This window comes from Desmodus rotundus, chromosome 12 (assembly GCF_022682495.2).
Source record: "Desmodus rotundus isolate HL8 chromosome 12, HLdesRot8A.1, whole genome shotgun sequence".
Classification (NCBI taxonomy): Eukaryota; Metazoa; Chordata; class Mammalia; order Chiroptera; family Phyllostomidae; genus Desmodus; species Desmodus rotundus.
In genome coordinates this window covers 79,308,034-79,334,287 of record NC_071398.1, presented here as the reverse complement: position 1 = coordinate 79,334,287, position 26,254 = coordinate 79,308,034, and the positions used below count along the sequence as shown (strand labels likewise).

Below are 26,254 nucleotides of genomic sequence, written 5' to 3'. Positions count from 1 at the left end.
CGTCCCCGCCCCAGCCGAACGCAAGGCTGGACCCAGTTGAGATGGCAGGTGTTAAGGCCAATGGACAGACGGGGCGAGGAGTGCCCGGCTGGGAGGAGCCGCGGCGGAGGGCTGGATAGGGGTCCGGGCGAGCTCGAGTTAAGGTGGACTGCGAGAGATGGGGGCTAGAGGAGAGAGATAGGGGCTAGAGAAGAGCAGGGGAGAGAGAAGAGACAAGACAGACAGACTGACAGACACGGGGGGAGGACTCCCACGGCAGGTGAAGGGAGAAAGAGAGAGAGAAAAAGAGTGGAAAGAGGAGGGTAGGAAGGCCTCGGAGAGCAAAGTAAGAGCTTGACGAAGGGAGCGAGAAAGGAGGGAGGGACCCATCTGCGCCCTGCCGGACTGGCTGGACCAAGGGGTTGAAGTTTATTCCTTATTGGGTGGAGGGAGGGGGCCTGGGGGGCGGGTGAAAAACCAGGAAGTGACAGAGGGTGTTGCTAAGGGTTGAGGGGGGAGTTTGGGGGGTGGCAGGGGGCGGGGGAGGGAGGGAGGGATGGGGGGAAAGCAAGCAGGAGGACAGGTGAGACAGCAGGACAGGTGAGGCGGGCCCTGAGGGGGCGGGGGTGGGAGCCAGGTGAATGTACGGTTCTCGCGGCCGAGGGGGGGGCGGGCGGCAGGAGGAGGCAGAGGGCTGCGGAGGAGGAGCCCCCCAGCAGAGAGCGGCGAGCGACTGACCGCGGCCTTCTGACCAGGACCGGAGCAGGGCCCCAAGCCCCCGGCCTGCGGGGGACAAGCTTCTCCCCACACACTGTGCCTCAGCAGCTCCAGCCAGCGGACCCAACGGCGGAGAGGTAAGTGTACCCCACTTTTGTCTCCTGCCTCGGGTCCCCCAAGACTCCAGAGTACCGCAGTGCCCTTCGTCCGTCCTGTAAGTAGGACCCCCACACACACATGCATGCGACTAGGTTCCCACCACTCCCCTTCCCAGTGCCTTTCCAATATCCCAGTTCTTTGGAATTGATTTTAACTGGGAGGAAAGGTAGAGAAGGAACTGCGGCCGCTCCCAACCTGGGGCGGAGGGTCCCCAGAAACTTTCTCTGCACTTCATGGATCTAGCAGACTGGCGGCTCCGCGATGCCGAGAGGGCCAGGCGCGCTGAGCGCTCCCCCAGTTCTCCTTCGTGACTTTAGGGGTAGACCCCCGACCCCACTGAGTTGAGGAAATGGAAACGCTGTCGGACTCTAACTAGGACAACGCGCTCCCCCGCCCCCCCGCGCCCCCTGGCGCTGTGGGTTGGACCCAAGCCAGTTTCAATGGGGGTGGGGGGAGCGCAGGAGGAGCCGCGGCCGGGGGGAAAGTTACCAGCTAGACTATTCGGTTTCTTGCGCTTCCAGAGCCGCGCTCACTCCGGTAGTGGGGCTCAGCGACAACCTCTGAGCGACAGAGAACAACCCCTCTCTCCGCCGTCCCTCAATTCCACTCCCTTCCTCAGGCTCTAGTCCCGCCGCCTCCTTTTCAAAGCCAGCTCATGTCCTAGAACCCAAGGGTGAGGGTGGGTTACTAGGAAGGATTCTGCCTGCCACTCGCACCCCTACCGACTCCGGCGCACCTGCCCCTACCCAGAATGGGGGTCGCTACTGTGTTGTAGAGCCTACTGTAAGCGCTGCTGGGAGAGGGCTGCCATTCAAAGGAGTGGGGGGCGCTGCTTTCCAATTCCAGTTTTCTTTCCTCTCACCCCACCCCAAGTCAGCAAGCGACGTGTCCCGGCTAGAGGGGGGGGTGTTGGCGGGAGTGGGGGAGCGGCGTGGGCAGCGGGTTGTGCCCGGACACGTGCCTGCCCAGGCGCCCCGGCCCCGCTGGTGTTTGGAGAGAGGGCGGGTCCCCTGCCCCCCGCCCGCACAACCCCCACGTATCAAAGGGCGGCTGAGACGTGGTGAGACCTCGGGGCGCCCCGGGGGGGGCGGGGAGCCTGGGTCCGGAGCAGGGGAGGGGCAGAGGCGCTGGTGCTAGCTGACCCACAGGAAACGAGCACTGCTGACCTAGTTTGGGACACCGGAAGTGGGTGCTGGAGAGAGGGGGAGACCAGCAGGCTGTCCTGGCTTCCGGGCCAGGTGGAGGGCGTTCTTGAATTGACCCCCACCCTAATGCCTTAGAGACCCTTAGCTGCAGCTGAGAATGGGAATGAGTCAGCGCAGCTATTTCCCCTTCCCCCAACTTACTCCTTGAGGAGGGAGGCAGTTTATCAGGGGCAAGGGTAGCCAGATTGGGCAGTGATGGGTTAAACCAGAATGGGAACTCTGTTCCCTGAGGATGTATGTGTGTGGGGGTGAGGCCTGGAGGATTATGGGGTTGCCTTGTGCTCCCCCACACACACCAACTGGTTTGGTCACCCCTGTACCTGCCTGGCACTGCTGGGAGAGCTGGCACGGAGTGGGCATCAGGTTGGGAGGGGAGAGTGGGCACAAGGAGTGTTGTGCTGGTCTGGGGAGGGACATATTTGTAACTGAGCTTGGGAGGTAGTTAGTGTTCCTCCTTAGCGGTGCCTGGGAAGAAGGACAGGGGGCTCCCTCTGGAGCAGCTGATGAAACAAGAAGAAATCTCTGTCACTGCCTCCTGTCCCTGGCCCCCGGGACCCCAGCTTCCCCAGCGTGCCTCTGTTACATGGTTGCTGTGGGCACGATGCAGCCTACTGGCACCCCCAGACACTGTCCCCTCCCTTGGGAACCACACCCCCCAGCCTTAGTGCAAGGGTCAGGAAAGGGTTAATGCCAGCACAGAGGGGCTCTGGGGAGGAGAGAAGGCAGTGCCCACTGGGCTCAGGTGTCATGGAGAAAGGCCTGCCTCTAATGGGGCACTCTCATCACTACTCGGCCTGGCTGGTGTGCACCCCAGTGTCTGGGACAGGTGCTGACCTCTTCTCCCTTCCCTGTGGTGCCCCCTGGCACCCAGGGCCCCCAGCTCCTCCTTGGCCTAGTGCCCGCCCCAGGAGGGTGCGGCGGGCAGCGGGGGCTGGGCTAACAATGCACCATCGGGCCCTTTGTGTGCTTGCACTTGGCACCCTGGGGAAGGATGGGGGAGGGGCCCAGCGGGCATGGGGGACGGAGTGCCCCTGAGGGGACAGTGAAGGCTGGGGGAGAGAAGCAGAGAATGAAAGCAGGTGGAGAGGAAAGAGAAGTAGGTCAGATAGGGTGCTAGCCCCCCATTCCAAGCCAAGGCTGAAAGAAGCACCCTCTGATTCTCTGACAGCCCAGATGGCATTATGCTGCCTGAGGCACAGCCAAGGACTGGGCATTTGGGGTCAGAAGTCACTGCCTAGGGGACTCTTGAGATAGAAGAGACCTGGCCTGGTACTGCCTCCTTCGTGGTGGCTGAAAGACCCAGTTCTGGCCCAAGGCTGAGGCCCCAAGATGGGTAGTGAATGGACTCCAGGCAGGGCACTGCCCTCTAATAGAAGCTTCTGGGCCTGTTTCAGGGCTTCTTGCCTCTGGCCTGCTTGGTTCCCTGACCTTCTGAGAGTTAGGACTGCTCTGCCACCAGGCCTTGTGGCCTATGCCTGTTTTGGCCTAGGACTGAAGAGGAGGGTGAGGGAGGAAGGTGGGGACTGATAGGACCCTGGCATGGGGTGTGCCTGCCCTGGCCTCTTCCCCCTCCTTCTGCTGAGTAAACTCGTGAGTAAACTTGATGTTTTGCCCGGACAGTTTGAAGTTGCCTCGCGGCCCCCCCCACCCCCAGTCCTGCCAACACACAGGCGGCCGGGCGCCAAGGCGGGCCTGGGGGGCTGGGGGGCGGGGGTTAGGACTACTGTAATCCACCATCAAGGGCTTCAGAGGATCGAGAAAGACCCCACCACCCAGCCAGACTCAGGTCTTGGCTGGGGCCTGTAGCATCTGTCTTAGGGTCTTGGGGAGCCCAAGCACAGTGGCCTCAAAGCAGAGCCTCTGCCCACTTCTGACCTCCACTCCCACTTAGGAAAGGCACCCAGCTGCCACCTGGCCCTGAGTTCCCACCTTTAATGTTCACAGGCTCCCTGGCACAGGGGGAAGCTCCCCTTAGCAAATACCGCAGGGGGACCAGAAAACTGCCCTCTTCATTCTGTCCCACAGCCCGAGGTGGGTGAAAGGTTGGTGGCCTGAGCATCTTGGCCCTCTCTTCGATGAAGCCTCCCAGCTGCCATGGTCCCCGCCCTGGAGGATAGCGCCCTCATTTGCCAGCACAATGCCTTGACTTCACACCCGGGCCTGACCCCACACACACTTCACTCCTCCAAACTCCCTCCAGGCCTGGCCCTGATCTCCCCCAGCCCCTTCCTCTGCCTGCTGGCATCCCAGAACCAGGCCAGCCTTCAGAACTCCCCAGCCAGAAAATACCTGTGCCAGACCCAAGGGTTAGGGTGCCCCAAACAAAAAAGGGCTGGTAGCAGACAAACTGAACCAGTGACCCCCTACACAAACCATTTTGCTATCACTTGACGTCACTAATTCCTCTTATGCTTCCCCAGGCCACCAGAATGGCAGGGGAAATGCCTTCCCAGTCCCTGCCAGGCCTCCGAGTGGGACTCCACCAGGCCCTTGCTTTAGACCTCATGTCTCTGGCTTTGGTTTCCTTCCTGTTTCCACTGCACCCCCCCTACTCCTCCCCACCCTTATGCCCCTTTCAACAGACATCCTCTCTTCCTTCCTTCCTCCTTTCCTCCCCCTTTGCCTGGGAGCAGGGGTCCTCTCCCCCCACCATGGGCCTCCTAGCGTGTTACCTCTTCTAAATATAATCCCCTTGGAGGTTTGTGACCAGATCCTTTGCTCTGCCCTCCCCATCCTATCAGTAAGGCTTTGGGAAGGGAAGAGCGAGCACACAGCTTCTCAAGGGAACTACAACTCCCAAGGTACATGCAAAGCAATTGTAGAGCATACTGGGAGTTGTAGTCCTTGATCTCTTAATTTGGTTAAGTCTGGAAATGTTTCTGCAAGGGAGTAAAAGCCAGGATTGGGATGAATTGGATCATGGGTACCCTCTGCATCCACCCCCCCCACCCCCAACCTGGTTCTTGTCATCCTATTCCCCTGTGACACCAGGTGCCCATGATTGACATCCATCTCACCTGCTGAGACATGCTACCCATTGTCACCTTAGGGCCCCACCCAAGGGATCCCCACACCCTGCCCTGCTGCCCCTGGCAGGGGTGAAATTGAGGGGCCCCGTGGACTCCTTCCCTGTCCCCTGCCCTCTAGGCTGGTTCCCTCCTTTATGGGGATCAAAGGGCAGACAGCAGCCCCACCCCACTCCCTCTTAGCCTTCTGGCATTAAGGCTTTCAGGAATCACAGAGACCTTGGTGCCCAAGAAAATGCTCAGGCAGGGGGAATGCTGGGAGGCTAGTGCCTGGTGGCAGGGAGAGACACTGGGCCCTACCCCGGGGAGTGGAGCCTTCGACAACTGTTCATGAGGCTGACCGTAGCCCCCTGGGCTGTCTTTGTACAGGCCTTGGCCCATGTGCTGCCTCTGGAGGAGATGGCTTGAGAACAGGGTCTTGGGCCTTATCTGTAGGACCTAGGGGCCTAGGCCCGCCTGGCTGGCACCAAAGCACAGGGGTGACCCTCCCCCACCCCAGGCCCACAGTTGGCATGGGGCACTGGGAGCAGGGGGGTAGGAGGGAGAGAGGGCACGACTGCCAGCATCCTGGTGGGTAGGTGCCAACCGGGACGGGAGCTGGTGAGGGGCAGCAGGCCAGCGGCATTGAGCCAGCAGCTGTTGGGGGGAAAGGGGAAGGGACATTTCGGGGGGCATTTCTGTGGTTTCTCCCAGACCAGCAGGATTTGGGATGGCCTAGGGTTTGGGGGACACTAGGGTACCACCCACTCCAGGAATAAGAGCCCCCTGAAGTTGTCGAAGTGGGACTTTGTGGCCCACCCATCTCTGGGCTCAGAGCCCTCCTGAGTTGCCCCTCAGGCCCAGGCGGGTCCCACCCAACCGGCCAGGGTGGCAGCAGCTTGCTTGCGCAAGGGGTGGGGCTAGGCGTGCTTCCCAGCAGATGCCCCCTCTCAGCTTCTTCCTCTTTCGGTGCCCACAACTCCCCCCATCTGCCCACCCCCCTCAGGCCAGTTCTGTCCCCCTGAGCCCCTTGGCCATCGGGGGCTGGCACAAGTGCTGCCCCCTGGCCTGGTTGGCAGGGGCTGGCGCCAGAGCAAAGAACTGTGGTATGTGAGTGGGTTTGGGGTGAGGCATGGGGAGGGCGGGGTGCTGCCTTGCCCAGCCCCTAAGGGCCCCAGCCCAGTATAGGGTGGGGAGAATTCGGCCAGCTCCCAAGGGGGCTGAGAGGCCTACTGGGGTCTGGAGGGCCTCCTTGTGGTCCCCTATCACACCACATGCCCTGAGGGGCTGGGACCTGGGCACCTGTCACCCTTGGCACTGACTGTCCAAGGTTCCCCTCCTCCCTCTTCTGGCCACTGCCGCCTTCTGTCCCCTCCCCTCCCTTCTTCCTTCTCCCCAGTCCCACCTCCAGCAGCCTCTCCCATTGCTCCTCCTCACCTCTGTCCTCCTGGACTGTCCTAGCTCCTACCTTTCCTCCTGCTCACCTTTTTCCCCTTTTAGGACTAAGGACAGGCGGGGGTAGGTACAGCTGGGGCTTCGGGCACCACAGGCAGAGACTCTAGGCCTTCGGGCACCACAGGCAGAGACTCTAGGCCTTCTCCCACGCTACCAGCCCTCTGGTAACCCCTCCCTCCAAGCTGGGGGGAGGGGGATAGCACCCAGAGGGTTAAGGCTGTAGGGGGGAGGGGCTGGACCAGGTCGTGGGCGGCCCCTTTGAAGGAGGGAGCTGGAGCGGGGAACAGCCACCCTACCTACCCCCCAGCCTGGCCCTCCTTCACCCCTCCCAAGCTGCTCCCCCCAGGGGCCAAGAGGAGTTGGTTGCCGGCAAGGCCCCTCGGCGTTCAGGTGAGTAGGCTTTGCTCTGCCTTGGGAGATCAGGCCTTAGGGGAGGCTTGGAGGCCTAGAATTGGACAAGGGTCAGAGAGGGACTGAAAAATAGGCTAAGAAGAGGGTGTCCAAACTTCCCTGGGGAGTTTAGGGAGCTGAGGTTCTGAGGAGGTGGAGTATGGGGAAGCTTCAGCGTCTTAGGGACAGACCCAAGAGGACAGGAGAGCAGAAGAAGGGGCCTGTAGGAGCTACGGGATTGCTGGGCCAGGACAGGAGGTTGGACAGGCTGGCAGGGAGCCGGGCTCCGGGGATCGAGCTGGGGTGTCCTCTGGGGCTGGGGGGCTCAGGTTTCTGCTGTCGGCTTGGCGGGTGTGGGGTTACCAGCCGGCTCAGTTACCCAGCCAGAGACACTAGGCTGGGGGGAGGGGGTGGGCACAGGGCAGACCCTGGCACCTTGTGCCATCTCCTCAGGCCGTAAGAGGAGCTGGCACTCCCAGGCGGACCCTGCTGGGATCCCTGATGGCCGGGGTCTGTCCAAGTGCACCGTTGCCTGGCTCAGGGTGGGCACCTTCTGGGGAAAGTCCAGCAGCTTCAGGGCTGGAAACTCTGACGGGCAGGGAGGCCTAGGTTGTCCTCCCCACCCCACCCCACACATCCGCTTTCACTGTACCCCTCCACCCATCCTCCTTGACTGGCCCCCAAATTTTGGTCCTGTGCTTCATCCAGAAGGGAGGCACAGGTGCCCTAGATGCGGCCATCCCATGGCAAGGCCAGGCCTCGGAGACGGCAAGCCAAGCTCCTTGATTTAATTCCTCTGCCCCTCTCTATACTGAGCCTGACTGGGAAGAAAAGCAAATATCCTTGGAGTAGGGCAAACTAGAGAAGGTGGGAGAGACCTGAAAGAGAGAACCGAAAGGGAAAAGGAGAGGCAGAGATGGTTTCTAGGAGGACTCCCGACACAGATGTGGTAGAGGAGGCAGGAGCCAGGCAACGGCCAAAGGAAGGCAAGCTGAGCATGAGTGGCGGAGAGGGGACAAGGGTCAGAGAAGGCACTGAGGGGACAGAAGAGGAAGCCAAGAAAAGGGACCAAGAGTGGAGAATGGTTGATGGTCAGGGGTCCCCCGAGATAAAGGGGAGAAGGCTGGAAAACAAAGGTGCCCCCATTCCCTCTTCCGCCATCTTTTATCTCCATCATAGTTCCCTGATGCAGGCTGAGAGGCTGAGGGCCAGGGCTGGTGTCACGGAAAAGAAAATGTGGGGAAACGCTGAGGTCTCCCTCATGTCAGGAGTTGAAGCACCAGGAATTGGGGATTTTGAGGCAGGAGAGGCTTAACCCCCACGGCACCGGGAAGCAGCCAGCTCCCCTTGCCTCCTTCCCCCTTCGTGGCTTGCGGTCTCTCTTCCCCGCCTAGGCCCCCAGGAAGTGTGAGTGCTGGGGGTGGTGAGGTTAGGAGGGGGAAGCGGCATATGGGGGATGGGGAAGTCATGCACTCACTTTGGAGGGGCTAGGATGGGGAGAGGAGGGCTCTGTAACTGCCTTGGTCATCCCTAGGCAGAGTGTCTCTCCTGAGAAGCCCTTCCAACACACCAGGGCAGTCACCTCAGCCCTTCACTCTGCCTTCCCAACTAGGCAGTCCAGATGGCTTCAGCCCCTGGGTCCCAGAGGCCCTGAGGGGTGGGAAAGGCTGGGGAACTAGGGTTCCTGGGTCCCTGAGGACTTTGGACCGTCTGTCCTGTTTCCCCAGCCCTCTGATCCAGTCACAGGCCAAAGCTCTGCCTTCGTGCAAATGTAGCTCCAAAAAAACAGGAAGAGAACCTGAGGCTAGAGTTGGGGTGGGAGTGGAGGGATAGCATGGAGAAAGAAGTAAGGGGGAGGGGTGACTGGCCAAGGTGCCATGGCACCAGGAAGAGCCCCAGGTCTCTCCATCACCCCTGACCGGAGGATGTCACAGCCTGGTCCTCATGCTCCCTCACCCCAAGCTGCTGCACCTGGAGAAGCCTGGCCAAGCTATTCTCAGGCTCCCTGGCAGAGCCTGGTGGTGGGGGTGCCTTGGAGGCTGCGGGGCGGGGGGGGGGGGGGCTCGGTGTGCCTGTGTCTCAGGCCCATATCTATTTTCTCCACTGCTAATCCTGGTTCCGCCTGCTGCCCCCCACACTAAGCCTCACTCCCCTAATCCCCAGGGTGTAGGGAAGGGGGGCCAGCTTTACTCAGCTGCCCTGTTCGGGGCCTCCTATCCCTGCTCTTCAGCTGACTCAAGCTGGCAGTGTTGGCCTTGGTGCCCCCTGCACTGGACACTGCCTGAGGTCAGCCCTGGAAAGAGTTCTGGCCTCCTTTTCCTTGTCAAGCTAGGGCCAGTACCTTTTGGTTCTCTGTGGTGGATTCACCCTGGCAGGCGGCGTTGGGCACTGGGGGGTAGTTGACAGGGGCTCCCACCTTCGCTTCATCCCACCTTCCTCATCCCAAAGTCCTCCCGCTACCAACCAATGACGGGGCAGGCTTGACTCAGGGCCCAGTTTCAAGAGAGCTGCCCACTGGCTTGGCCGGTCGAGCAGGCCTGACAGTGAGGGGAGCCTGGGGGGGTGGCGGGAAGGGGGGGTGATGGGGCGGGGCCCCCGCCCCCCCCCCCATTCTTCCCCCTACCAGGCAAACAGACCAAACAGACCTTGCCTGGTGCCCTGGCATAGCTGCCCCCCCCAACCACCACACACACCCATGCCCACAAGGTCTTAGCAAGAGGGGGCATGCCAGGCTGGGTGGGGATGGGCCGCCCTCATGGGGCGTCAGGGGGCTGGGCCCTCTGGGATGCAGAGGTGGGAAGGGTGCCCAAGGTGGGGTGGGCGTCCTGGCACTAGTGCCCCACCCTGGCAGAAAGAAGGGGGAGGCCTCCACCCCACCCACCCCTTCCAGATGATGGGGCTAGGAGTGCCCCCTTGGCCTGGTTGGCACCAGTATAGTTCCAGGTGGCACCTAAGTTGGCATGGGTGCCAGAGCCCTGGGTTAGGGCTGGGGGAGTTTCCCAGAAGCTAGAGAACTGTACGAATACCCGCCCTTCCCACATGTGTCCTCTGCCTCTCCCCTTTTTCACTGCTACCTGGTGGCCATGGTCATTGGAGTTGGACCTAAGGGGTTAAATACCCACCCTTGCCCAAGCCCTTGTGAGTTGTGTGGTGAACCAGCCTGAGTCTCTGACCTGACAGCAGAGTCAGCCACTCAGGGCCCCTGCCACAACAAGTTGCCATGGAGATCGGCCCTGAGGTGGGAGAAAGGCGGGCTTAGCAACAGGAATGGGTGGGGTGGGGAGGGAAGAAGGGAGAGGGATGGGGTGAGCCACGTGCCTTCGGTGTCCAGCTCCTGGCCAATGGACAGTAAGGACAGCCCCACCCATCCCCCTTTGGAGGGACAGCATCTGCTTGGGCCCAGGAGGGTGCCCACTACTGCTTAAGTGGCCATTGCTGCTGCTGCCCACTGGGTTTTTATTTGTCCCAGAGTCCAGGAGCCATTTACCACTTGAACTATTTGTAATGTACATGCAGGAGAACCAAAGGGAGCTGGGAGAGCTCCCACATTGCTTGGCGGCCAGGGAGAGAAGTGATTTGGGGACTTAAGGTGGGAACGGGTAGGGGCTATTCTAAGGGTACTTAGGTATGGCTTACAAGCCAGGATAGATACATGGGTGCTGCTCACTCAAGGCCTTGGTGCAGGAGTTTTGGCGTCGCCGTGAGAGTGTCAGGCAGGGAGAAAGGCACAGACAATGCAGTTCTTATTTCCTAAAGAGGAAATGTGTGGCCCTCAACTCCACCAACACCCACCCCCCCCACCGCCACCGCCCCAATATGCCTTTACCCATCGATGACCAGGGCTGAGCAGCTATTGGGAGTGGCATACGAGACACTAACAAAATGTCAGTGGGACTTGTCCTAAAAATCATCTAGGTCAGTCTTTAATATTACAGCTGAGGAAACAGACCTCCTTGGGAAAAAGGAAGTGACTTGTCCAAGGTCATGTAGCTGGTAGTAACCTGATTCCCTGGGGGTGATTTGAGGGAGGGAGACAGACCTGTCTCCAAGTAGTTTTCCCAGCAGAGTACATCAGTACAGTGGAATCTGCCCTTAGGCAAGGCCTTGTTTCTCCTTTCCAAGGCCAGAAAATTTACTGAGCCATTACTCTGTCTGGGTCAGGCGCTGGGCCACACTTGGTCTCATTTAACCTAGTCACTACCACCCTAGGAATCAGCTGGAATTATTCCATGTTATAGATGAGGAAGGAGGTTCAGAGATTAAATCACTTGTTTAAGGTCACAGAGCTAATCAGCACAGGGTGAGGATTCAAACTCGAGCCTGACTGACTGCAGAGCCCAGCTCTTTCCAGGCCCCAACTCTGTCCCAGTTGCTCCAGACTCACCAAATGTCAAGGCTAAAGGGCTGAGCCCTTAGGGCTTCCACTCCCACCCTGTTGGATAGCTAAGAGGACTGAAGCACAAAGGGAAATGACTTGCCCAAGCTCATTCAGCAAGCTAGTAGCAGAGCCAGGACCTGAAGCAGATCTCTCACACCTCCAGGCCAGACTCCCTCCACTACCTGTTCCCCTAACCAGCCTTGGGATTGCTGGCAGCTAGCTCTCTGCCTTTGTGGCCATGCCTTTTGGGGGAAAGCAGAGAGGTTGGAAGATGGTCCTCTGGAGTTGGGGAGGCTTGCCTGACTGGCCAGGAATGGGAAGGGAGAGGTGGGGTGGTGGTGGTGGTGGTGGTGGTGGTGGTAGCAGCAGAGGTGGAAAGGGGTGGGACTGGAACTTGGCCTATTGGCAGTGGGGGAGGGGCGGGGACGATGCTTATCTGTGCGGGGGCAGGAAGCACCCGCGCCAGCGACACCCCAGCAAAGCACTGCTTCTCCTTGGCCCCATGGGGGAGGGAAGGATGTGGGGGGGGGGCACGGGATGCTGGGAGCTGTGTTTCCCTTTTGGCCTCTAGAAGGGGGGATATAGTAGGAGAGATGATTTTTAGCAATGGAGATGGGGAAGGAGGAGGAAGAGGGTGCCGGGAAGCTGCCTCTCCTATCTGCAGCGTTTACGGTATGAGAAACGCTTTAGGGAGATAATTTGAGTTAAAGCATCTGACATGCCTCCAGCAGCCTTGGTCCAGTGTGAACGAGTCTCATTGGCCTCTCTCTGGGCTGACAGGTTCCATCACAGACTATTATCCCATTTTTCAGATGGCTGAGGCTGGCTGCCATAGCCACCCGGAGACCTTCAGCCAATTCTTCATGAAGCCTGAATGAGGACCCAGGCATCCTCTCTCCCAGTCCAGTGCTTCTTCCAAGGGATGGGGAATGGGGCAAGTGAAGCAGATGAGTCTCCAGGCAAGGGCCAGAAAATCAGGGTGCCTGCTCTTACAGAGGCTGGACAGTGGCGAGGAACACGAACTCTGGGCCCTCTGCCTGTCCTGTTTAACTTGGAAAATCACTTCCCCTGTCTTAGCTTTGTTCTGTGAAGTGGATGATAATCGTTACTTCAGAGGGTTGTGGAAGAGTAAATGAGTGCAAAGGGCTTATAAGAGTATCTGGCATCCTAAGCCTTAGCCAATGTTGGTATTCCTTCCTTGGACCCCCTTGCAGGGCTGAGCACCCTCTCCCTCTATTTGACCCTGCAGGAGAAGATGGGGAGCCCTGAGGACGACCTGATTGGGATTCCATTCCCAGATCACAGCAGTGAGCTCCTGAGCTGCCTCAATGAGCAGCGCCAGCTGGGCCACCTATGTGACCTCACCATCCGGACGCAGGGCCTTGAATACCGCACCCACCGGGCCGTGCTAGCTGCTTGCAGCCACTATTTCAAGAAGCTCTTCACTGAGGGTGGTGGCGGAGCGGTCATGGGGGCTGGGGGCGGGACAGCTGTTGGGGGAGCAGGGGCTGGTGTGTGTGAGCTGGACTTTGTGGGGCCAGAGGCTCTGGGTGCCCTGCTTGAGTTTGCCTATACAGCTACACTGACCACCAGCAGCGCCAACATGCCGGCAGTGCTCCAGGCTGCCCAGCTGCTGGAGATCCCCTGTGTCATTGCCGCTTGCATGGAGATCTTGCAGGGCAGCGGGCTAGAAGCTCCTAGCCCTGACGAGGATGACTGTGAGCGAGCCCGCCAGTACCTGGAGGCCTTTGCCACTGCCACAGCCTCGGGAGTTTCCAACGGTGAAGACAGCCCTCCACAGGCACCCCTCCCACCGCCGCCGCCGCCACCACCACCACCAGCACCACCTCGGCCTGTTGCCCGCCGTAGCCGCAAGCCCCGAAAAGCTTTCCTGCAGACCAAGGTGGCCCGGGCAAACCACCTAGTACCTGAAGTGCCCGCAGTACCCACCCATCCGTTAGCCTACGAGGAGGAGGAGGTGGCAGGCAGAGTGGGCAGCAGTGGGCTGGGAGACAGCTACAGCCCTCCCACAGGGAATGCCTCACCCCCTGATGAGGGGTCCCTGAGCTATGAGCCCTATGAAGGTGAGGAAGAGGAGGAGGAGTTGGTATACCCCCCAGCCTACAGGCTGCCGCAGGTCAGCGGGCCCCCGCTGTCCCCAGAGGAGCTGGGCTCAGATGAGGATGCCATCGATCCTGACTTGATGGCCTACCTAAGTTCCCTGCACCAGGATGCCCTGGCACCAGGCCTGGACGGCCAAGACAAACTGGTGCGCAAACGCCGCTCCCAGATGCCCCAGGAGTGCCCCGTCTGCCACAAGATCATCCACGGGGCAGGCAAACTGCCACGCCACATGAGGACCCATACGGGCGAGAAGCCCTTTGCCTGTGAGGTCTGCGGTGTCCGCTTTACCCGGTAAGCACTAGTGGGGAACAGGCCCAGCAGGGGACACGTCATGGGAGGTGGAGAGAGGAGTTAGGAGACCTGAGGTGGGGAGGTGGGTGGTCCTGAAGGGTCTGGTGGGGTATGGGTTACCAGAGTGAGGAGAGAGATCAGGACAGGAAGACCAGGAGAAAAGGAGTCAAGAGGGGTGGGTCTGAGGCATGAAAGTGGGTAAGAAGGCTGTGCTGGAGACAGAGTGGGTGGTGGCTGGGCCCAGCTAAACTGAGGACAAATCAGCAAGGGTGTTCTGGGGCAGTAACGGGGAGACAAATGTGGAGGATGGCAGTGGGACAAGGCTGGGAATCTGGCCAGGATGAGCCAAGGACCCCATTCTGAACATCCCTCTCGCCCCTTACCCCTGCGTGTGCCAGGAATGACAAGCTGAAGATACACATGCGGAAGCACACTGGAGAGCGCCCCTACTCGTGCCCGCACTGCCCAGCCCGCTTCCTGCACAGCTATGACCTCAAGAACCACATGCACCTGCACACAGGGGACCGGCCCTATGAGTGCCACCTGTGCCACAAGGCTTTCGCCAAGGAGGACCACCTGCAGCGCCACCTCAAGGGCCAGAACTGCCTGGAGGTGCGCACCAGGCGCCGCCGCAAAGACGATGCACCACCCCACTACCCACCGCCCTCTGCCACCACCCCTTCCCCCGCTGGTCTCGACCTCTCCAATGGCCACTTGGACACTTTACGCCTCTCTCTGGCTCGAATCTGGGAGCAGTCGGCTCCCACTGGGCAACCGGCCTCCACCCCAGGGCCCCCTGATGAGGATGAGGAGGAGGGGGCGCCTACAACTCCTCCGGCTGAAGGTGCCATGGAGTCCTCTTAAAGAGGGATGATGGCCCGGCTGGCACAGCACCGGCCAGGCGCCCATGCCAAGCAGTGGGGACCTGCAGGACACAGAGGTGGGGTCAGAGCCCTGAGCCTCCCTGGCGTCAGAAATCAGCCCCTTCTCCCCAGAACCCTCATTCCAGTTCCAAGCTGAGAAGGTTTTGGGGTAAAGGCTCCCCAGATTGGGGTGATCTCCCAAGGAGTGATCCAGATGATATTATGTACATATTTAGAGTTCTATTGTAAAGGTGGGGCCCTTGTCCCCAGCTGTGCCTGGGGAGTAGAAGCAATAATGTATTTCTGATTTGTTGGGTCCCTCTTCGGCTATGCGGGTTTCTAGGGGTTGGGGGGCTTGGGACCAAAGCCTTGCCCTGCCCCCATTCCCCTTGGGGCTTTGGCTGTGTAAGGGGGTGAAGGACTGCCCCTCCCTTCCGAGACCCCTCCTTCCTGGTTTCTGTTCCCTTTTCCTGGCAGTGAATTATGCAAAGAGGGGCGGCAAAAGAAGGGTAGGTGGGGGAAAGCAAGGTAGAATCTTGAATGAGCCCGGGACTGGACCTGTAAGGAAAGAGCCATCCCTGTCCCCCTCCGCCCTGCTCCCAACGCTGAGTCATGGGGTCCTGGAGAAGAAGGGGGCGGGGTGGCTTGATTGGCTCGCCTTCCCCTGGGGGCAGCGGGAGGGGCCCCGCCCAGCTAGGGGTGCTGCTCTGCTGTTCTCCTCAGCCCTCCCCTCCCCTCCCGCGTCCCCAGGCAGGGAATGTCTTGTTCCCGCCACTCCCTCCCGGGGCCAGAGGGCAGGGCGGGCCGGGCTGCTGTCCTACCCTCTCCTCCTCCCCACCTCCTCCCCGCCCAGGTGCAAGCCACTGCCGCCCCTGACTCACGCCGCCCCCGGGCTGGCGCAGCGCGGGGTGTGGGACCGGGTGAGGGGTTGGGAGAGCCTCAAGGAGCGCAGGCGAGCCGGCGCCATCTGGCGGCCCCAGTGGCCGCTTCTCTGCCTTCCTCACCTCAACCACCCACTGGCGAGCCGGGCCCCCTTACTAAGGCAAGGCAAATAACTTCTTGCTGGGCCACTGGGAAACTGCTGTGGAGCTGTGGGAAGGGAACCCTTTTCCCAGCACCTTGCCAGCCAGGCTCCCTTCGGGTCAGGGAGAATCATCCCCTCTTCTAAAATCGAATCTGGCCCCTTCTGTACATAGCCTCTTCGGTCGGTCATGTTGAAATCTAGCTTTAGAACTACCCAATTCTGCTGGGGTAGGGGTATCTCCCCCTCCCCTTCCTCGCTGGGTGCTGGACCCTCATTGCAGCCTGGGCTCTGCCTTGCACTATTTTCCCTCCCTGGCCTGGTGGCCCCTCCCCCTCCTTAAAAGGGGCAGATTCAGGGAGCCCGGTGCTCTCCCTCCCTCCATGTACCCCCATGCCCATTTGCACAGCTGCCCAGGTACCCCCAATATGGGGGGGTCACAGGAAAGGGGGTAATGGGACCAGTCCCTGTATCTATTTAAAAAGTGATAATGTAATATATTGGGGTAGGGGGAGGTCGCGTTGCCCTGGGCCTCATCTTAGCATTTCAGGTGATAGGGGAGCCCAGGGTTGGGGAGACCTGGGGCCTATCCCCATGGAGTGAGGACAATGTGGCCTCCCCCCTCCCCCCTTGCGGCTTCTCCACTCAGTGCCTTAGGGGGGGAGGCAACTCCCCCCTCTTCCTTTCCCCTACCCCCCACCTCTGGTGTAAGCGACAGGAAGAAATAATAATAATTTAAGATTCACATTGTCCACCTTTGGTTCCTTTATTTTGGGGAAGGTGGGAGGGATCAGGAGGAGAAGGAGATGAGAGACAGGGCCTGGAGTTCCAAAGCTGGGGAGGGGCTGCTTTGGGGACAGAGGACTTTGGGCGTGGTCACTGTGGCTAAGAGGGCTTGGGAATCCTGCCAGGTGGGGGCTATGGTCTGTGCTTCTTCAGCCAAGGACCCCTTTCCTCGTCCAGGTCACTAGTGAGGCAAGGAAGAGGGTGGCCCAGTCAGTCACCAGCATTCCATTCTCCCAGGTACATTCCTGCCCCGGTCCCTTCTGTTCGGATTTGCCTCCTGTTACGCACCGGCCCCTGCTGCTCTCACAGCCCCGCAGGCACACCAGCCCATGGCTGTGGCCATCTGATTTCAGGCTGATGCCAAGAGACCAGCGGGCAATGACTTGCCCAAGGTCACATGTTGGTGAGGGCAGAACAAGTAATGACCCGCTGAAGCTCAAGCTGCCCCATCTGGCGACTCAGCTTTTAACTTCCGTGAGCCCTCTGGAGCCTCTAGAAATAAAGCTTGTCTTCCCCTGCAACCTCTCCTCTCCTTGCTACTCCCAGCCCCCTTCACACGGAATGTGCCCGCTGGACATTCCTCCCAAATGGAGGCTGCTTGTCTCTCAAGCCCCACAGGCCAATGGCATTTTGCAAAGCCCCTGGCTGCCATGGCAGCCACACCACTAGGGCTTGGCTGTCTCCCCAGGCCCTCCAGATGCACTGCCACACCTTTCCAGGTTGCTATCTCAGACTGGCTGCTCGCGTGGCCCAGCAGCCCCCTCATTGGAGGACTCATCCAACTCTGGCCTTTCAATCCTTGCCCTCCTTGCCCTAATGACCTTCACTTCTACTTCCATTCGGGCATGCCCCTCAACTTTGGCCACTCACTGGAATTATTCCATATTTCTTCCCTAGCTGTGGCTCATTCTCTCCGTCCCTCCTGGCCCCTGCCCCTGCTCTAACACATCCTGAGGTAGACCCTGGACTCCCTCCGAGTCTCAGGCCCTTCTCTTCCCCAAGGCCAGTCATCTCAGACACTCTCACTGAAGATATCTCAATTCTCTCACCGTGTGTCCTTCCCCTGACCCTCCAAGAAAAAGCCTCCAACCCTTGAATCCTGTACATACCTATCATGTTTGCCTGAGAAAGACGCACAGCCAGGCACACCACTCAGTCATCACAGGTTATGGTTTTCAGCATCATCTAGGCCTTTAACGCTATCTGGAAATCCTTTAATCTTGCCCTCTCGGCTTCTTTGCACACTCCCCAAAGCAGGTATTTCACTTTCCACCACCTTGAAACCTCTATTCCACTCCCAAACCCTGCTTTGTTCTCTCAGCAGACGCCCTTGCCTCCTACTCCCCGGAGAAAATTGAGGCTGCCAGACCGGAGCTTACTTCACTCTGCTCAGAGGAACACACCTCTCCCCACTGCCCGGGGCAAGCACACCCTATCCAAGGCTATCCTGTCCACCTGACTCCTGTTCCCATCTTCCCAGGAGCCCTCTCCAATGTTCTCTTTTTCACCTAAATACTCAGGTCTCCCTATCCTTGGATAAAGAAAAGTCCTTTAGTTCTGGGTCCCCTTTAAGCTACTCCCTTGCCTTGTGAAGCTAACTACCCCCTCTTCACCATCAAGGTTTCTTTTTTAAATGCAATGATCTTTAAAAAATATTCTCAAACTTTTTACAACAATGATGTAGAGCCTTGAACACTGTTTCTGTCTCCAGGCCTTCTTCCATACCAGTCACCCCTCACACCATCACCATCTGGTTTGGGCCTTGCGGGTGCCATGGAAAATGTTCCCACCAGTCACTCCAGTGGTCGCTCAACCACCGAATTCAATGGCTGATCTTCAGCCCTCAGCCCGCTTGATCATCTCACAGCACTCCATATGCTCAGTTCGCTCATATTCTGGAGACTCTATCTCTTCTTGGTTTGAGATTGAATCCCTTGGGCTTCTGTCCCTGTCCCTTTGTCTTCTCCTGCCATGTTCTCTGCCAGAATGATCTAGAGCTCGTCCTCCCCTTCCAGTCTCTAAGTCAGCAGTCCCCAAAACACACCTCTGCCCCAGCGCCCTGCCCTTTTCCAGCAGTGTCCCCGGCATCTCCAGTTGATTTCCCTAACATACTTCAAGGTCTTGAACGGGGCCTCTCCTCCTGCCCAGACCCGGCCCTTCTCTCGGCCTAGCACCTGCCCCGCCCCAAGCATAAATTCCCAGTCACTCTCAGCACCTGGGTCCTGAGGCCACCACTGACTACTCCTAAACTAAGACAGCCTCCTCTCTGCCTTCTCAGCTTTTTGTCCTAAAAGCCAGATTATGAACATGTCACTTTCAGACCAAGGGTCTTCAGATGGCAAGTCTTGCCTTCTCTCCTCTCCCCCCATTTTGACTTCCAGCCTCACCTCTCAACATTCTCTGAGGCCTCCACCCAGACATCCACACACCCTCCTCCTAAGTGTCTCCCACTCTCCAGACTGGAACGCACCCCCCCCCGCCCCCGCCAAGAGAGCTCCCCTCTGCCCCTCAGCCTGAAAAACCACCAGGTTGACCCTAATCCCACCTTTATTCACCTCTTCTCTGAAGCCTTCATTGACGTACCTCCATTCCAAATTCATTGTTCTCTCCTCTGTCCTGCCCGGCACCTGCTTCACTCCTTGAATGGGGCACTCACTCCACATTGTTGTCACTCATCTGTCTAATCTACCCCCCCATCCCATTCAGTGGGCTCCTCCAGGGCAGGGGAGCTGACACAGAGCAAACTCTCAGCAAACCTCCAGCCCTCTCCTCTCTTCATGTCTGTCTCCAGCTCTAGCAGAGGGCTGGGTACCCAAGGAGCCCTTTGCAAATGTGACAGAACGTGCTGAGGCCTCCCAAGCCCCAGCTCCTACTCTCTGCTCACCTGAACTCAGAGCTGGACTCCGATGAGAAGGTCCTGCTCAGGGCTTCCTGGAGCCGTTGCCGCAGTAACTCCTCCTGCCCAGGGCCCTTTCTTCGAGCTGCAGCCAGCCATAGCCGGGGGCCTTCCTCATCACTGGAGTCCCTGGAGAAGCCTCCCATCTCAGTGCCCACAGAGGTCCTGGGGGAAGGGTGGCTGCCCCCACAGACTCCAGCCACCCCATCTCGCTGGGGACTCACAGCTCCAGATCCAGTTCTCCCTGGTAGGAGAGGGGCGATGCGCACACGGAGCAGGTATTGTCCAGGAGGCGGAAGCAGGTGAGGCAGAAGAGACCTGGAGGGGGCCAGGAGCACAATGGATACCCACCCTCATCCATTGTGCTCCCTGGCTTTCTCCCCTACCCCGCCCCTGGGGGTACATCTTTGTCACGCGGTACACACTAAGGAATTGCTGCAACGCCACCTGCATATAAACTGTGCACACGTGGGAGAATTAAGGCAAACATGGGGAGAGAGTGAGCTCCTGGAGGGTCCTATGTAAATGAGAAGAACATGCCTAGTAATAAAGGGAAGGATACAAAGGGTGAGGTATAGGAGAAGTCCCTAAATGAAGGACCACAGTTGACTGTCATATGCAAAGGCAGTGAGTCCCAGCAGGAAGAGGCACACTGCCCAGGAATCTCACCTCGGCAGGCCGGGGTGCTGCAGGACACAAAGTTCTCTGAGCCCCCCTCGTGCTGGGGCTGTCCACAGCCCAGGCAGTAGGCCTGGTGCTGCCAAAAGTGGTTGATAAATGGAGCCAGACAGAAGCACCTGAGGAGAGGGGTGCCAGACCCTCAGCGGGCCAGCCCAACCAGCCTAACTGTCCACCTCTCCAGCACTACCTCTAAACCAAGGGTAGGCCTTCCTGCAGTCTAACGTTTGTCCCTCTGATGGGAGCAACAACCTCCCAGTTTCCTGTCTCCCTCCCTCCATCCTTCCCCACCTCTAAGAAAAGTCATCCCTCTCCGTGCGAGAACGGCATGGAGTGGGCCTCCTCTTCACCCAAACCCCTGGACACTTAGGAAGGACGGTGATCCATTCTGACTTCTGGCTCTTTTCTGTCCCCTCTTGCCCCACTCCTATAAGGAAGGACAGTGGGCTCACCGTCTGGCTAGGACATGGAGGACACTCACGCGGCCCTGGTCAGCTGCCCGCCGCCTCACCGTCCGGTGCAGGTTAGCCAGCAGGCTGGTCCGGCGGCTCAGCAGGACGTTGTAGAGGTAGGAGATCCTCGCCTTGTGGAGGGCAGACCGGGGTAGGGTCCCCTTTATGCTGTTTCATCTGCCCAACATGCCCTCTGAACCCATCCCCCTCCCTGTCTTTGCCTTCTGTCCAACTCCTGAGTCCCTCTGGGCTTGGCTCAGAAGCCCCTTCTCTGGGAAGCCTTCCAGACCCCCCTAGGTGGTTACCCATTCCCTGCTCTGGGTTTCCATAGCGCTTCATTCATTCCTTAATAAAAACACTTGTTTACTTGTAATGTCTTCTTAAGAGCCTATCTGGCCTGCGGGAGACTGAGAGCTCCTGACTGTGTCTGGCTCACCCTCGCACCCTCGAGGCCAGCACAGGGACTGGCCTGCAGTCGTGCTCAGGAAGGGGTTTGTAAACGAGTGAGCAAACAGCGAGTTTCCACGCACACCTCAACATGCCACCAGGTCCCTTCCCCCATGGCTTCAACAATACTTCGCTCGCAGTGGAGGCAGCTCTGTCCCCAGAGGCTCTATTTATCACAGCCCCATCTAGCATCTGGAGAGCTTCAGTCTGGGTAATTTGCTTTGGTGTTCAACCAGAGGAGACTCAAAGCTCCCCAAAATCAAAACAGACAGCCATGAGCTCAGCCTCCTGAGGAGGGGGCAGGGACTGGCTGTGGGTCTCTCACCTGCTCCCGGGATGGATAGTAGGAAGCACAGATGACCCGCCGCAGCCGACTGACATAGTTTCCGAACAGGGTGATGAAGAAGCACAGGCCGTACATGATGCCTGGGGGCACAGTAGGCTCAGCAGCCACTGCTAGCGGGCACAGGTGCCAACCGCATACACCCTCACCAGCCTGCTCCCCTTACACCCTGAGTGGGGTCTACCTCCCCAGGGCCCTCAGGGGTGTGACTGTTACCAATGAGTACATAACCAGTGGTGTTGGGCTCTGAGGGACGCAGGAGACAGCGCCGGGACAAGATTGTGACGTTGCCTTGCTGCAGGACATCAAATGCCGATACCAGGTCACGATAAATCTTCCCAGCGTAACCATTGCCTTCCACGGTTATGGACACTAGCACAGGGCCTGGCACAAAGACACTGTGTGAGGTACACTGTGGCAGCTGCCCACTCCACCGGACAGGAAAGGCCACACCTTCTGGGGGATGGAGAGTGGAGCAGTACAGGTCTGAGCGATGGCTTAATGCCCTCCACAGGTGAGTGGCCTTTGGCACACCCAGCACCTGGGACTGGTTCCATGGGGCAGAGCTGGGTGGACTGGCGCCTGGTCGGCCTGCCCAGGCCGCCAGATCTGAGATTGCCTTAATGGTCAGTTGAGTCCATCCCCCACCTCCACAACTGCCCAGAAGCATTTGATTTAAAACATTTGTTAAACACTGACTATGTGTCAGGCACACACTAAGTGCTTTATTGATGGGGTGGTTTTTACTTTTTCTATTGGTCCTCTAGTACACAGGATTAAATTCATTGTATTCCGTGGTTTTCAGCACACTCAGTCAATGGCCTGCCGGGCAGTCAACACATTTGGTCTCGTTTACTCCTTTTAGTGAGCGAGAGCAGTTGCTGCCATCATTATGCTACTGCTCAGATGAAGAAGCTGAGGCTCTGAGAAGTTAAACAACTTGCTGGAGGTCACGATGTGGTAAAGGGCAGAGCTGGGATTTGAACTCAGGCCATCCGACTCTAGAGCATGTAACTTTAACTTCTCTATTACAGTGGGGCCTTGATCTGGACATCGGGCTTACTGGGCAGAGGCTAGTGTTGGAAGAAGGGTAAAGTCAGAGGCTGGTAAGTAACAGTGACATGGATTAGGGGTGGGGACATTCAGGCAAACCTCCAGGATTGGGAAGGTAGAAGGATGCAGGAGCAGGCCAGGCGGGCTGCAGTGGGGTGGGGAGGTTTAGGTGCTCACTGCGGGCCACGATCTCCCCCTGCAGCTGGTGCCGGACCAGGTCCAGCACCCAGAAGACGGCATAGTCCAGGAAGACCAGGAGCAGCACGAGGAGGAGGTGCCGAATAAGGTGGAAGATTGCCAGGAGGTAAAAAATCTTCTCCCACCGGGACATGAAAATGGAGCCTGGGTGGGGAAAGACTGGTCAGGAGGATGCTCCCCAATTCTCTCACCCAGCAGAGCCCAGACCCTGAAGGGGTCTCTTTCCTGCCCTTGATCAAGCCGGGACCTGTGTGCTCATCCGGAAGGTGTGTAGCTGTAGGAGCCCCTAGGCAGGATGGGAAACACTGCTCAAGGGCCGGACCTCTGTGGCTAGAGGTAGAGGCCTAGCATCTGCACCTGGGCCTGGTGGCCCATCTCCAGGCTCCAGGAAACCTCTCTCCTGCAGCATCCCTGATCCTCGTGCCTGACCCCCCACCTCAGACAGCCCCCGACAAGCTGCATCTCCTCCATATTGCCGCATTCACACTTCCTGCCCACCCCCAAAGCTTTTCCAACCTCATTTTCCTGCCTCTATATCCGCTCCCCACCTCTCCTTCCCTCTGTCCTGACATCCAGGTAATCCCAGAAGCATCTTCTGCCCCTTCTCTGTCTGCATGCTCTGGGGGGTCCTACTTCCCCTTTTCACACTGAGGGCTCTTAAGGACAGAGCCCTGTCTTCCCCCTGCCTGAAATTGCCTTAAGCTCTGGGTTGTCTCTCTCTCCACTCTGGCCCTGCCCCAAGCCCAGCCTGTGCGTGGGGTTTAAGGTCAGGGCAGTGGGGTTGGGGGAAGCCCAGTTCTCAAGGTCCTCACCTGGCTGGATGTACTGTCTGGCCTCATGGGCACTGAGTGGTAGCACCGTGGGTAGTCCCGCCATGGAGCGGACAGCCTCCATGCGCAGGAATCGGCTGGTGATGTAGATGTTGTCATAACTGTCCCAATTCAGGTAACAGTACCGGTAAAACAGGGCTCTGGTGGAGCACAAGTGAGGCTCCTCAGCACCCATGACCGGACCCCACAGGGCACCCACCTCCCCACCCCCTGACCCGGAAACTCCAGCCTCCCGGACTGCCATGCGGATGACCTAGCCCCAGCAGCCTGCCTCCCTGCCCCCACCCCCTACTCCGCCAGCGCCTCACTGGAGGTAGAGAAACACAAGCAGCAGAGGCGTGGTATAGCCCATCAGAGCCAGGGCCTCTCGGACACGGTACAGCTTCATGCTGACAGCTTCCTGCAGGTCCAGGGCAACCTGGGACAGGCTCCGAGAGGCATTGAGGTCCACAGAGAAGTAGTGGGTGGCTGTCACGTTGAACTCAAACTCTTGACGTGCCCGGTTAATCAACTTCTGCACAGCTGCAGCCAACAGGTCATCAGAGATGTGAGCAAGGACAGTTAGGAGGAGACAGAGCCTCGCCGGGGGGAGGAGACTAGCACACCCAGGAGCCGCACAGCTCACAGGCCAGCCAGGAGCTCCCAGCGTTCGGACCTGCAGTGGACTCAGGAAAAGACAGAGACTCCACAAGCTCTGCCATTGCACTGCGTGTTCAGAGCCAGCAATCCGTCTCCAAAATGACCTGCCCAAGGGCAGGAGGCCCTGGTTCTCCTCCTACTCTACAGTCAAGCTTTGATGAGGCACCTCCCCTTGACTGGGTCTCAATTTCCTGATCTGTATAGCACAGACATCGACCGAGGTAACCTCCTGCGGACCTTTCCCACTCTTGCCTTCTCATCCATGGGCTGGGAGCACTCCCAAGCTGGCAATCACCACACCAGGATGAGGAGGGAGAACTCTCAGGGGTACCGCAGGTAACAGGGCTTAGGAGGGTCACTTACGGGTGCCTATGGTCTTGCGCAAGAAGGGCTGGATGTACTTGGGGATGATGCAGAACACCTGGACCACTGAGAACCAGAGACTGAGTGTCAGGGGGCAGAGGGATGCAGCCTGCCTTTCCTACTTCCAGCGTCCTCGTTCTCACAGTGCCCTCTCAACCTTTTTGCTTTTCCTGCTGGCCTCAAAACCTTTGCCTCAAAACTTTTCAGCTTCTCCATATGATCCCACCTTCCCACATTGGTTTCTCATTGTCTTCCCCCTGCCCTATGCTGGGCCAGCATCCTTATTGGCCACATATTTATCACCCCCTATTGGTCCCCTGGGCCCACCATCCCAACTGACCCCTACATTTGCTGGCCCCCAATCCTGCCAGCGAGCCCCTGGCTCTCTCACCACTGGCAAGTCCACAGAGCCCCAGTTTGAAAGGCATGAGCACGTAACACAGGTGGTAGGCTTGTGGTATGACCTTCATGCAGCTGTCCTTGGCATCATCGAAGACCCGTGCACACTTCAAGTAAGGGTTGCCCAGCTCCGAGTTGCACACGTCTCCGATATGCAGAAGCCAGTACCACACATTGCGCAGGGCCCTGGCTGGGGACAGCTGAGGAGCTGGTACCCAGGGCTAGAGACCTGCAGCATCTTCCCAAGGGGTTAGGGACCACCAGGATAGCACCCAGAGCTGGAGAGGCCTATGGTCAGGGGCCAGGCTGTGCTGTATCATTAGGGACTAGTTAGCACCCAGGAGGAGCCCAAGAAGTCCTGGAGAAGGGTGAAGGTAGGGAGATGGGGTGAATTTTGACCCCCCTACCCAAAATAGATACGTTCATGTGCTGACCTACATGCTTCACGCCATCCATGATGGACCGAAAGAACTTGCGAACCCGGTCAGCCACCTCTTTGGCCTTTTGGGCAATGGCTTTAATCTTGTTCAGGGCACCTGAGAGGCAAGAGGCGGTGGCACTGTGGAGTCTCCTCCTCTAGGGGCTGGTTCTTCCCGCTGCCCCTGGGGTAGGGAATGGAGAGAGGACTGCCCCTGGGAGGTGGGAAGCTTATTCTGGGAGGCAGCTAACCTGGCACTGGAGGAGGCCAGAGAGCATGGATGAGGGGGGTCTAAAATTGGGCACTTTGAGGTTGGGGCCCAGTACCAGCAGAGAGGAATGAAGCTGGAGGACCCTAGAGCACACAGGGCAAGGGGACAATGGGGACATGGGAGACCTTACTGACAAGGGGCTGCTTAGCTCGCTCCAGCATTTCGGCAGTCTGGTTCAGGGCCAGCTCTGCCCCACAGGCCACGGCCTCACTGGCTCGGGTGAAGTTGCGCAGGGTGTTGGCACAAGGCCCTTGCAGCACCAACCCGAAAGCAGCCACCAGCATCAGTGTCCGGCCCTGCTCTGTGGGGGCAGCTTCATCAGGACCCCAGCCTTGTGCATGGAGCACATCCAAGTCCCTTACAGAAACCTTCAGAGTACTTCCCTCCCACCTCCCCCATCACGGTCCGTCCCGCCCCAGCCCCTGTCCCAGGACCTGTCCTCCTCATTGGACCCCGCACTCACGGGAAAAGGCCTGGGGCAGCAGCAGGAGGACAGTGACCCGGACCTGGCGAGAGAACCCCATGCCCAGGCTGAGGAAGGCAGCCAAAGTCAGCGTGCCCACCAGGCAGCCCCAGGGGCTGTGCCCTTCCACCAGCAGCTCCAGGAGCCCATAGGCTGTGGCCAAGGACAAGCCCAGGCTGAAGCCCCCCAGACTGCGGACCACCGCCCGCGTCATGCTCGGCTCCTCTGCTCCCAAGGGGTGCACAGCATCCTTCAGGACTGTGGGCATGGCTGCTGAGACCAAGTGTTTGCCTGCCTCCAGGAAACGCCCACCAGGTTCTAAGGCTCTTACAGGGTCCTGGAATTTCTCACTGTATTCTAAGGTTCCGGGGCTTTTACTGTGTGTACGTTGGAATCCAGCTGGGGAGGGACAGCTGAATCTCTCATTTCCA

General features: G+C 58.8%; 2 protein-coding genes across 4 annotated transcripts; one reads left to right on the top strand and one right to left on the bottom strand.

Moving 5' to 3' along the window:
* The first annotated feature begins 534 nt into the window (after window positions 1–534).
* Window positions 535–16,332, top strand: ZBTB7B (zinc finger and BTB domain containing 7B). Of its 3 annotated transcripts, none has more exons than XM_053915158.1 (4): window positions 535–562; window positions 735–833; window positions 12,538–13,703; window positions 14,102–16,332. In XM_053915158.1, exons 1-4 carry the CDS (start codon window positions 536–538, stop codon window positions 14,565–14,567), a joined length of 1,758 nt encoding a protein of 585 aa, XP_053771133.1. In that variant the 5' UTR covers window position 535; the 3' UTR covers window positions 14,568–16,332. The 3 variants fall into 3 exon arrangements, with proteins under 3 accessions (XP_053771133.1, XP_053771134.1, XP_024429431.2); XM_053915159.1 differs by having other exon boundaries at window positions 535–579; XM_024573663.4 differs by lacking the exons at window positions 535–562; window positions 735–833 and adding an exon at window positions 6,225–6,910.
* A 2,921-nt stretch (window positions 16,333–19,253) lies between these two features.
* Window positions 19,254–26,182, bottom strand: DCST2 (DC-STAMP domain containing 2). Its single transcript, XM_024572259.4, has 14 exons — window positions 25,824–26,182; window positions 25,491–25,661; window positions 25,106–25,207; window positions 24,664–24,861; window positions 24,273–24,338; window positions 23,579–23,792; window positions 23,253–23,410; window positions 22,420–22,584; window positions 21,406–21,573; window positions 21,172–21,272; window positions 20,400–20,530; window positions 19,939–20,066; window positions 19,494–19,587; window positions 19,254–19,398 (listed from the first exon to the last, which is right to left on the bottom strand). The coding sequence occupies exons 1-14, from the start codon at window positions 26,089–26,091 to the stop codon at window positions 19,254–19,256; spliced, it is 2,109 nt and encodes a 702-aa protein (XP_024428027.3). The 5' UTR covers window positions 26,092–26,182.
* Window positions 26,183–26,254: the final 72 nt, after the last annotated feature.

Coding starts and splice junctions, on each gene's coding strand:
- ZBTB7B (XM_053915158.1), top strand. CDS start 536: ATGGGGGGAAAGCAAGCAGGAGGACAG. Junction 563..734: donor GAAAGCAAGCAGGAGGACAG/GTGAGACAGCAG, acceptor CCTTCTGACCAG/GACCGGAGCAGGGCCCCAAG. Junction 834..12,537: donor GCGGACCCAACGGCGGAGAG/GTAAGTGTACCC, acceptor TTGACCCTGCAG/GAGAAGATGGGGAGCCCTGA.
- DCST2 (XM_024572259.4), bottom strand. CDS start 26,091: ATGCCCACAGTCCTGAAGGATGCTGTGCACCCCTTGGGAGCAGAGGAG. Junction 25,208..25,490: donor AGCTAAGCAGCCCCTTGTCA/GTAAGGTCTCCC, acceptor CTTGCCTCTCAG/GTGCCCTGAACAAGATTAAA. Junction 19,588..19,938: donor CAGCACCCCGGCCTGCCGAG/GTGAGATTCCTG, acceptor GGCCCCCTCCAG/GTCTCTTCTGCCTCACCTGC.